The 12,273-nt window shown below is 33.5% G+C and overlaps 2 protein-coding genes across 2 annotated transcripts; one reads left to right on the top strand and one right to left on the bottom strand.

Annotated features, from left to right (window-relative positions):
- Positions 1-4,374: 4,374 nt before the first annotated feature.
- LOC149094655 (uncharacterized) lies at positions 4,375-8,427 on the bottom strand. The gene has a single exon (XM_089270359.1). It carries the CDS (start codon positions 8,425-8,427, stop codon positions 4,375-4,377), a length of 4,053 nt encoding a protein of 1,350 aa, XP_089126485.1.
- A 908-nt stretch (positions 8,428-9,335) lies between these two features.
- Positions 9,336-12,236, top strand: LOC107371923 (uncharacterized). Its single transcript, XM_089266050.1, has 6 exons — positions 9,336-9,569; positions 10,180-10,327; positions 10,406-10,579; positions 10,659-10,782; positions 10,843-11,582; positions 11,658-12,236. The coding sequence occupies exons 2-6, from the start codon at positions 10,309-10,311 to the stop codon at positions 12,137-12,139; spliced, it is 1,539 nt and encodes a 512-aa protein (XP_089122176.1). The 5' UTR covers positions 9,336-9,569; positions 10,180-10,308; the 3' UTR covers positions 12,140-12,236.
- The last annotated feature ends 37 nt before the right edge of the window (positions 12,237-12,273 follow it).

Below are 12,273 nucleotides of genomic sequence, written 5' to 3'. Positions count from 1 at the left end.
ATGGATTATCAAATCCTAACATAGCTTCTAAATCTGCACCTAAATGAACAAACTGAAGGGTTCCAGGCTTCCGTGCACTCATACCTGCTCTTTGTAGAACTCTTTGAGCTAATGGTGACCATTCAAGAAATGGTGCTGATGCTGTGTATCCAAAAGTTTCAGTTAAACTTTCCAGAACTAAATTTAATTCTGTACATAAACTTTCGATGCTATTGTAATAATCTGCACGTATATGAATATCTTTAGACAGTGTATGATCCTCTGTTGATACCAAAGTGAATTTGTGTTTACTTTTGACATTAAGCCAACTTTTCGTATAAGTTATCTCCGCAAGACCAACTTCCCAATTCTCACCAAGCTTCAATGTGTTTGGCAGGTATGTTTTGTAACTAGCAATTGTATTATGAGTCAAACTTTGCACATTGCTTGGTAAGGCTAAATAAAAAGACTGAGACATTTTTGATGAATAAAAAAAAAGCTTTTATTTGTTTCTAGAAGTATTTATATAGATGTTTGTTTAACATTTAGTCGAGGGGCTGGTAACATACAGCCTAGAGACATTGATAGTAGTCCAATCCAAAGTTTTTGTTCTTCGAGATTCAAGGATAAATTAATTAGTGAAATCAATGATACAGAAAATAGCGTCAAAACTTGAAAAATGAATAGAATGAACTGAGCATCTTTCAACTTAGTCGCTGGATATCCTCCACTTGTATCCATGAATTATATCTGCTGGGGTATCCTAACCACTTCACGAAATAACTTGTTTTACCGTTTGAAATCTTCCTTTTAAGTATTTTCTCGATACGATGAATAGTTTCTCGAACTGATTGTAATTCGTCCTCGTAGTATTTTCTTTTTATAATATTTTCACCATCATATTCTTTGAGTGTATATCTGATTCTCTCACCGGATTGGTCGATTGCATAAATATTATAAATTTGCTCTGACCAGTTTGGATAGAAGGCTTTGTCAAAGACTCCTAACTCATATTTCACTCTAACTTTTTCGCCGATATCAAAACGAGGTCTTTTCGATTTACTTTCTTTCCTTACTAGGTCAAGTAAATTATCAGCTCCATAAAGATTTCTGAATACATTCCGTGTTTGGTTCTCTTTCACATCTATTGGGGCCATTTTAATAGATCTGTGATAACTGGAATTATAAGAGCTAACAAGGTCATCTAATATATTTATGAAACGACGTGTACCTTTAGCTGTAAAATATTTGAACATTTTTTCTTTCAAAGTTCTATTAAACCTTTCTACTATAGCACATTTAACTTTCGGATTATTCGATGTATAATGACGGATCACATTTTGAGTTAAAAGTGATTTCATTTGGGTATTCAAAAATTCTTTGCCATTATCAGTTCTCAAAATTTCAGGCTTACGTTCCTTGAATAACTTTTTGAAGGCATTTGTTACATCCACAGCTCCTTTAGTTTTGAGAGGTAGTGTCCAAGCATATTTACTGAAACAGTCGATAACAGTTAGAATGTATCTTATTCCTTTATTTTGTCTCGAAAATTCTTGCATTTCAACTAAATCCGCTTCCCACTGTTCATCAATAGTAGTTACGATTATACGATTTCTCCGGAAATTTTGTCTCTTTTTCCTGTGTAAGGTGTAAGTAAGTTGACTTTTCAACCAATTTTTAACGATTTCTCGTGTAATACTTTTATCTTTTGCTTTAGCGCTTTGATATAACTTATCAATAGAAGCAAAAGCGTTGGGGTTAGTAACAGAGTAGTAAATATCATGCAGTATTGCATCAGTATTCTCCTTCTCTAAGGGTGATCCAGTTGAATCCGATAATTGGTCTTCCATTGTTACTTTTTCTTTTTTTCTTAGCAATGCGTTCACTTTTACGGATGTTTCCAATGTCTAGGGTTTTGGCTTTTCTTTTTCTACTAACTATTGGTTCCTTTCTAGTTTGAATCACAGGTTCTAAATCAGTTTTTTCGTCATCACTAGGTACTAATTCTACCTTCGGATTATCATTGACCTCTGCATCAACCTTTTTATCAGCATCACTATCAAGATCATCGTAATCGTTAAGAGCATCTCCAGTTATTGTAAAAACTGAAGGATAAGAAAATGATTCTTGTTCTCTCAACTTTGATTGTCCTGTTAGTATTTCTTTCAGAGATTTATTTGTTATTTCATTAGCTTTAACCTTGGCTTTGCGCAAAAGATGTAAAAAGTTAGGATTCCATTTCGGTTTAGCTTTAGCTGTGAAGGCTAGTTGGACATATTTAATGATATTTGTATCTTTTAAAGATTTATCATTTATGAACAACTTAAACTTATCATCATACCCTTTTATCAGTGACAGTCGCAGTGCTACAGTCAAAATATTTTGCAATTTAGAAGGTTTTTTGTTGAGACCTTGCAATTTATCCATGATGAAATCCTTACCGTTTGTTGCTCCAGCTCCATAGTTTACAACATACTCCTTCTTCTGATAGTTAGCCATTTATTAAAGATGAAAATAAAAAGACGATGGTCGGAATAACAATTGGTAAATAACCACCGCTTTGAGCTATATGCTGCTTTCTTCTAGACTTAGCTTTATCGGTAGCTAATTGTACTATTTCTTTACCGTATTTTCGTAGTTTCTTTTTATCAGCACCTGAGAGTTTCACGTTTTTATTAACTATATTAACTGCTATTTCTTTTATAGCTTTATATATTTTAGGATCATGTTTGAATTGATCTAGCAAGAAAGCTTTTCTTAATTTAAGATTTTTGATTTTTGATGCTAAATGAAGTGTAGATAGAGCATTTTTCAATTCAGGAGACATTATATCTCATACACTATAATTTTGTGTTTGTTAGAAGTAGGAATGATATTAGTTTGAACTCTTAAATTATCAGGTGTATTTGGTGTCAGATCAACCTTTATATAACTGTAAGGATGCTTAGTAGCATCTTCGTATGCTGCAACAAATTTTGAGATTGCAATTGGGTACAATTGCCTAGCTAGTGCATATATTTGAGCTTTGTCTCTAGGATTTTTCATCAAAAGTAGATAATGACAATTCAAACTTATATTTCGCATATTTTTACCTTGATGAAAGACATTTTGCACTATGAATATAACTGATATATTGAGGTGATGACTGCCTTTAGTAAACAAATTCAAAAGTCTAGTATCAGCAGAAGCTTCATTCATGAGATCATCTATTATGATGAGATCGTATTGTGAGGGATCTTCTATCAATCCTTCGTGATATGTTATATCAGTTTGCTTGGAAAATCTTTGTTGCCATTGACCATAACACCACAATACTTTAGAGTTAATTTTTAATCCTGGTATCAATGCACGTCTATTAGCTATTATTGATTCAACTAAGACAGTTTTACCGCTGGAGGTCGGTCCTGCGACCATACACGTGAAAGGGTGTTTGAAAATGAAATGAGACATATTTTTATCGAGAAAATCATTTTTATTTGATCATTCAATTCATGTTTATATAGATTACATGAAAATATCACTGAAGAAGCAGTTTATTCATCAACTGCATCAATTTTTCGTTTTTTGTCTTTCTTAACGCAAAGACCATCTTTCATTTCAAGATTTTCTTCCTTCCAGCTTTCTCTTAGATAATTTCGTAAATCCATGAGAGCTAAACCATAGATATTTTGGCCTTTCCATAATGATGGATTGTTGGACTCTCTTTGATCAGCACTGAGCCCTATTCCTAGGATATTATCTTCCGGGTCAGCATAAACGATCAGGGAACTGCCAGTTGCTAATAAGCGATGTTGCAAATAACGGCTTCGGGAAAATTTGCTGTAGAGCATATCAGTAACTGCTTCATAGAGTTGAGTTCGATTTTCACTTTTCTTTAAAAACTCTGTAACAAATTTATGAGGCGAGAAAAACCATTTACCTTCATGTTTGAAAGGATGTTCATCCATTGGAGAGGTCCATGGGTTCTTCAAATCTATTGGAGAAACAAGAGTAAAGACACCAAGATATTTGCTTCGAAAGACAGAGATATCTGAAGCAGTTTTATCTTGAATCGGTGTTGAACTTCTTACTATTTCAGTCATGATGATGTTGATGTTGAATATACTTCCAAGTAGACTTTAAAAAGGAGACAATAAAAAGAACTAAAGAAGTTAGAGATGTTAGAGATGTTAGAGATGTTAGAGGAGTTATAAGAGACGTTTCATATAAGAAAGCAGAAAACTGAATGACTTATCTCCGATATTTTCCTCTATTTTATACTTACTTGGCAGATCGGAGCGACCTCTAAGCTCCCAACGTGTATTCTGACGAAATAATGTTGCAATATTTTGTATCTTTTGCAATTCGAATTTTTATTGACAATTAGAATGGTTTTAAGGTAAGTTTTTTTACAATTTATGACTTATAGCCAAAGGGTCTAGTATTATTTCCAACTATTCTTCTTTTCTCTGACACAGCTCGATAAATCTTAAGAAATCTATTTGTATGCACTTTGTGTGTATACTTACATGCTTTTATGTTCGTTTGTTTGACAGTTAAAGATGTTTTATGACCTTCAATATATTTTTCAACCATTTGACAAAGACGTTCTAAATTAATGGTTTCTAAAGTATTTACAGTCAGTTTTATACCCTTAACTTTTATGGTTGCTTTTCTTGAACCATCTGGTTTAACAATTTCATATCCATAGTTTTTGGGACCAAGCGTAACAAATTTATCGCATTTATTTCCATTACCAATTTCATCAGTCAATTGTCCTAAGTAGTCTCCGCATTCTATTTCAGGATCTCCTTCTTTCTCAATGTATACAACCGAATCGGTGTCGAAGTATATTACTCTACCCTCACGAACGCTTTCTATCTTTTGAATCAGGTTAAATAGCTCGAGGCGGGCATATGCTGTGACAAAGCTAGCGATTGCAATATTTGCTTTTGAAGACCTTATCTTTTCTTCATGACCTTCAGCAACTTTGTGTTGTACAAGTATTACAGATGGGGAAGCTTCGTAGACTCCGTGGATTTCTAGAGTTTCATCATTCATTAATGAGTATAAATCAGCATAATTTCTTACAATTGTTGTCTTCATGAGATTGGCATTCTGAGCGAATTTACCCCATAAACTATTTAACATCAGCTTAGCGATACTCCGTTTACCAGGATTGGTTTCGATGGATTCTGGATCTAACTTGATTTCTTCATGTTTTTCATAATTAATGATGTAATTAATTTTATCTGTTTCGGTTTCACACCATGATGGCCATCCACTTGACTCTTGTTTTATCTTGAGCCACATATCAATATATCCTGAAAAAAGATTTTTAGACTCTTGGAATTGTAAAACTTGATAAACTTTGATGATTTTATAACCATATGCAACAGCAGTTTTCAATTCGATAGTTGTCCATGTATTGGTTATCATTCTGGCAATATCTTCATGTTCACAGTCTTCCATATTATTTGTTAATACACAAGTCTTACATAAGGGAAAGACGAGTTTTTTGTTAACTTTGAGAGGTAAAACCGGAATATTCAAATCCTTAGGAGGTAGAACTTTACACTTAACAAAACCAAAATAGCTGGTAATGTCTCTTCTGAAATTTTCTTCTATTAGTAAAGGAGAACCAGCAGGAAAAGAATTCTTTTTAAGCACAAAGGGATATAATGATGTAAAGTCTACATATTTGACTTTTTCGTTGGATTGACATTTATGATAAAACTTTATATTATTAGTTCTACCTCCGAAGAAACTTTCAAATATATCTATAGGACCAACTTCTTTGATAGCATGACGATGATGTAATCTTTCGGCAATATATGGTAATGTTCGCATTGTATTAAATTCATGTTCCCATATCTCCACTAATTTTATTCCTCTTCTTTCATAGTAGAAACGTTTATCAAGCAGCTTTGCATAAAGATCTCCATACTTAACTCCTAGCAATGCACATTTTTCGTCTTGTTGAGGATGGCAAACTGGACACCCGTGAAAAAGACACCCATAAAATTCAAAAGCAATTTTCTTTTCGGGTTCATATCCATCAGCATAAAATGGTCCTATTCTGAATTCTCTCAGGATCATATAATCACTTCCTAAAATACTGCGTTGGTAATCGAGCCAAACCGAGGCAGACATAGACTGCAATCTTGAAGTGTATCCTTTAATTGGCGTTATGTTCAAAGTTCTTGGTTGTAAAAGACGAGCACGGAAAGTTTCCATCGCCACAGAAGCTAATGTGAATCTTCGAGTTATAGGATTTAGCATTGTTATATTTCTAAACTGAGAAATAAACTTCATCATTGCTGTCGTAAGAATGTTGACATCTGAGAGACAGTATTCTTCGAGCTCTTTTTTAAAGTTGAAATCTTTGTTTAAAAGTTTTTCTTTCTCGTACCATGTGATAAAATCATTTCTCATTGCGGGTTTCATTTCATCAGCTCCATAATATTCTATATCTGGTATTGGACCGTCGTAATCTTGATTGGCAGGAATATTGAAATAATGTGGAAAGAATCCTTTCTTCATTTCGGGTATATTGAATGATTTACAAAGAGCACTTAATGGTTGTTGAAGCAATGACAGAGAATCGATGAATCTTAAGTTTTGCATTCGTATGTACAACAATTTTGATCCTTGCATTATTATTTCAGGAACAACTTGGAATTCCCTCACAAAAAAGTCTCTCAGGATGAAATGTCCATCATATCCTTTTTGATTGTGGGCAATGATTCTCACTCCAGCACCTGCGGCTCTAGCTTTTGATGAAATATCATTATAAATATAATCACAAAAGTTCTTTATGCATGTTTCTCCGTAGAATTTTTGATATTGCGTACCACAAATTTCACAATCATCACTTCTTTTCATAGTTGTGTAATCAAAACATTTGTCACAAAGAGTACTGGATATCAAAAGATTTGGTACATGAAGAGCCTTATTTGGATCTTGACTTTGTTGCATGGATTCAATATCGTAAAAGACTATTATAGATGGAGCACAATCTTGTTTAATCAGAGCTGCCATTGAAAGTGGAGTGATGAAACAATAGTGGGGAGTTATAGCATATTTTTGCATACAGATTTGACAATAATAGACGTCGCAGGTATGTTGTTCTTTAGTGTTATGTATAATCCAACAAGTCTTGCACTTAATTTTCCTTCCACATATGTTTAAATCTTTGTGATTTTTGCAGCATTGAATATTGTTCATTTCAATCCTACATTTTCTGCAGCTCATTGGTTCATTCGGTTTACATTGCGGAAAAGATGTACAGGAATTACACGCATCTTTGCACAAATGGTTGTCCTTCTTTATTTTTAACCAACAACGTGTGCAGAACTCATCACATTGCATATACCCTGCAATTGAGGTAATGAGATTGAAATGTGGTGCATCAAGATATTCGAGGATGATCTTCTTTGTAGCATTAGGACCAGAAAATAACTTCAGTTTTGTTTTTGAATCGACAATGATAATTTGGTAATCTGGTAAGAGTTTTTGAATGTCGTTTACTTTATCGATGCTCATGGGACCGTCAATAGTGATGGATAACTCAGTGAATAGTATTGCTGCATAAGCTTTAAGCTTTTTGTGATATTTGCGAAGGGAACACCATTCATTCATATCGTCTTTGGTCTTATCAGAATAAAATTTACCTAATGCAATAGCATAATAACCGCAGTACTCATCTTTGTTTTTCACCTGAACAACTGATAGTCTTTTTGATGATAATTGTTCAATGGGTTGCAGTCTATTCAGTCTTCCTAATCCAACGATATTTCTGATAACATTTATTGATATTTCTAAAGCACCACCATCAATGAAAGCTCCACTCGACTGAGCACATTTTTCAGCACGGGCTAGAAACTCAGTTTTATCAAAGTTTTTCTTTTTGAAATAGATGAAAATTTCTCTATCATCTCTAGGGTTTCTAAATGTGAGACTTACACAATCGTCAGGAGATGAATCAGAAATGACTTCTGTAATGAAACGTTCATAAGCGTTGTTGATAGCACCTGCGATGTTCAAAAAATCAACGTTTGCGTCTTTAACTGCATGTGATATTGAAGCTTTGATGGTTTTGGATCTTGTGTGAAAACGTCTGTTGTTTTTCCAATCACTTTCAGATAAAATTTGAAAACTCACATCAGCTGTTGAAATGTCACCGAATCCTGATTGAATACAATCGTCACGTGAGTTGGCAGGCTGAGAACTAATTGATGCATGCACTGACACTTGTTCAGGTTGGTTGTGATTGTTGATTTGATCCTGTTGTTGACTCAATTGAGGTATTTCGACTTCCTGGCACAGTCTATCCGCTTGGTCATCAATCATTAAAATATCCTCTGGCAATTCACAGTTGACACAAATCTCATCATCTTCAACACTAGATAAAAGAGAATCAAGTTCCAATTCACTATAGTTGGATGGATACTGAAATTTACGTTGCATGATGAAACAGTTGAAATAAGAGGATACTAACTAAAGGATGTAAACAGTAAACAAAACTTCAAGTAAAAACGGTGGAATAAAAGTTAACTGGTTGAGGTCGGTAGAATAAGTGATTCTGAAACTGATTCAACCTAACCTTTTTAAAGAAGAAATGGGCGGCTCTCTAAAGACTTGTATTCCAACCCTAGTATCACTTATTCGAGTTTTTGAATTTTAACTTTTTTTCCTTTATTGAGTTTTGCTTTAACGTTGAATCTTTTAGAATAAGGCATAAATAAAGCAATAAAACTAAAGTGCATTCTTAAATTATTTGAGTAAAACCGTGCAATATTATCCCTTCTAAGCCCACAAGCTCTTCTGTTTAAGCAACCTTTTCTTTTTTCTAAGCGTCTATTGTTTTGTTTTTCAAACTTAAAAATAAAATCATAGAACTTTTGACAAAGCTTGCGATAATAAAATAAATGTACAGTCAAAACGTTTTACAATTTCAACTTTAAGTTTTGAAAGCAAAATAGTTGTAAAACAAGAATAGAATTTTTGCCTTTTTTCATCTCTTTCTTTATCTCCATTTGTTTTACTTGGTAACTTTTTTCTTTGTCTGTTATTTTATCTTTAGCTTCTTTCTTTTTTCTTTTTCTCATTTTCTTCACCTTTGCCTTCTTCATATTTACCTTTACCCTTTGTCTTTTTTTTGTTTACCATTTTTTACCCTTCTTAATCTTTACCTTTGTCTTTTTTTTGTTTCCCTTGCTTAACCTTCTTCATCTTTACCCTTTGTCTTTTGTTTCCCTTTCTTACCCTTCTTCATCTTTACCTGCGTCTTTTCTTTCCTTTCTTAACATCCTTCATCGTTTTGTTTTATTGCTCTGACCATCAAAGGTAAAGTTGACTCTTTTGTTTAAAAAAAGTTTTGACTTTGACCCTTAAAGCAATAAAACGAGCGAAAATAAATTTTCCTTTCATTCCCTCTTTACCTTCTTTCGCTCCTCTCCTTCTTTTTCTTTCTCTTCTTTCCCCTTTCTCTTCCCCCTTAAAAGTCACGTGATATACGGCCTGAAAGAGGCTCCTCCTCTTTCAGCCTGTATATCATACCTACTACTTATACTCTTATCGGCACCAAAATCAATGCCTATAACAACTACGTAAGTATTGTGAAGGATTGTTCGGAGTTAAAGTTTGTTAGTAATAATTAACTCTCAAAATTATATGCAATTGTATAACATTGAGCTAGATTATTCAATCGATGATAAAATCAGATAGCCTAAAGTTCCTTTATCAAAGCGAACTTGTAATAGCTTCGTGAACCAAACATTTTGACTTAGCATTTCAAGACAACAAGACTCAATACCAAAATCAATATTAAGTGGAAGACTATTAGATGAATGACTTTTACTGGAACGTTTCGATATTATTATTATTGACTAGCTAATAAACTCAACTATAGTTGCAATGCATCTAATGAATGTTATCCAGTCAGGAAGATTGACCGCTCGTTGCTGGTCGAGTATTCAATAACAATGTAACTATGAAGAAGCTTTGCTTCGAATACAAATAAATGTAGCAAACAAATACTCTTGCATCTTGCCTTTACTCGATTCCCGAGTCAATATCCATTCTAGTTTTTTACGCTAAACATTTAACATATTATTATTATTATAATATTATCAAACAAACAATAGCCCCAAACAATCTTAATAACGTTAGCATTTAAAAAATGAAATGTCGGCTTAAATATGGCAATACATTTTACAGGTTGGATTGACTGCTTCACGTGCAACTGAATACTTCTTTTATGGACATGAAATAAGCTCATCAGAATCAACAAGAAAGTTTAATCTTCAAAACTGCTATCCTGATCCTGCATCGAGAAAGACTATTGCAATGTATTTCACCTGTAAAGGTTAGTATCAAATCTCGATTTAATTTCAATAACCTTGTCACTTGAAAAGTAAACGAATATTTTTTACTCCTATTTCAGATATTTCTTGCGATTACTTTGATCAATATTATTACCAATTTCAAGACAAAGTTAAAGAATCACTAGTCAACTCTGGAACAGTTGCTGCTTCAAGAATCGCAAACATTGAAACAATATTTAATTCCAATGAAATTATTATTTACATTACGATTTTGGACTTTCCAAGAATAAAAGGTAACGAAGCTTTACTGAACAATGTCGAATGAGAAGTCACAATAAGTTTATTTACTAATATTTCTTGTTTGCTAAATAGATGCATTCGAGATGCGAAATATGAAGTTGAATGAAAAGGCTTTGACAAAGGCGTCGAAAGTCCTAATTGATGGGGATGAAGAAGATTGTTTGATAAAAAATTCCTATAAATATGAACCTTTCGAGTAAGTAGAAGCGGCTAAGCACAGGAATTAGTTTTAACAGCTTTCACGATTCATTAACAGAGCAATTGCATTCTGCAAGACTGTGGATGGTAATTTGTGCCAGAGAATCGATGGTAAAAACGTAAAGCTTGTGGAAGATCAATATCATGGAGTTTCTTGTTCAGTTTTCATGACTCCATTGAAGAACTTATTTCGCTATAGCCAAGAAATACCTTTGGAAAACCTCCATGAGAGACTCAATCACATTAGTATTTCATTCATTTCGCCTGAGAACAACAAGATGTTTACCTTTACTCCATATCATGTGACTGATGCAGCAACTGTCAATGACAATGAACACGATTCGTTATTTGATTCAATCTACAGAAATATGAAGTTGGTTGAAGACAAAATGAAGACGATATCAGTTACTGGCGCTACTGATTCGAGTTCTTGTTACCGAAAATGTGCCAATTCAAATGACAATAATTGTAATTCATTCTCGTTTTGTGTTTACAATGATAGAGTTGAATGTCTTGTGTCTACCAATGAAAATGTTTCGTCTGAAACTGCATCTTCTGATGCCTCATGCATCACCTACTTAATTGACAATCTACAAAAGTTCAAGAAAATTCCATCCAAAAGATTTACCGACAATCAAAATACAGTATCATTCGATAGTTCTCTCGGAAAATGTGCCTCTTTATGTCATAATTCTGATTTATGTAAATCATTCCAATTCTGTTCTGGCTCATGCAGTATGGCAGGTCAATACACGGATGCAGCAAGTGATTACAGTGAAGATTGTGATATTTATATTCGTAAGTAAAATTCACTAATCAATTATTGATGAAGATTAATACATCAAACTAAAGATTTCTTTTATTTCAATACAGCAAAAGTATTGGATAGGTTTGAAGTAACGGGGACATTAATTGTCGAGGACGTTTTTCTCACTGAAATGAATCTCAATGCCGATCAATGTGCTGCTCTTTGTCATGATTGGAACGATAAAGAAGTCACTTGTCACTCTTTCAATTATTGCCCAGCAAATGCCGCAAGGTTGAGCATATGTCAATTATCTAAGTATTATCTAAGTCATGATGCTGATGTGAAACTTGTTCATTCAGATTTTTGTCAAAATTACCAAAGGAGTAAGCAAAGTTTGATTGACAAACAAAAAAACAGCGCAATCACTAAAAGTGCGCACATTGGAACAATTTTTGGTTCAATCGTGTTATTCGCGGCAGTTGGACTCATTTTTGGTGTCATTGTTGCTATTGTGATCAATAAATTTTACTCTGGTAAGAAGAACGATCCATCCGAGTCTCACAATCGTCACACAATCAGTTGGGCTAAACAGTTAAATGAAGATTAATTGTGAATAAAATCTCATTATGTATTGCTAAGTGAATAAGAAGCTCTATCAGCCTGTATATCATACTTATTACTTCTATTAAAACAGTACCATTTAATTAATATTTTGATAACTCAATCCCAGCGCATTCAGTC

The sequence above is a fragment of the Tetranychus urticae genome, chromosome 1, assembly GCF_039701765.1.
Source record: "Tetranychus urticae isolate SD_2017Ah chromosome 1, NJAU_TeUrti_SD_1.0, whole genome shotgun sequence".
Classification (NCBI taxonomy): domain Eukaryota; kingdom Metazoa; phylum Arthropoda; class Arachnida; order Trombidiformes; family Tetranychidae; genus Tetranychus; species Tetranychus urticae.
Note: the sequence above shows the minus strand (reverse complement) of the source record. Positions and strands in the feature narration are given on the sequence as shown.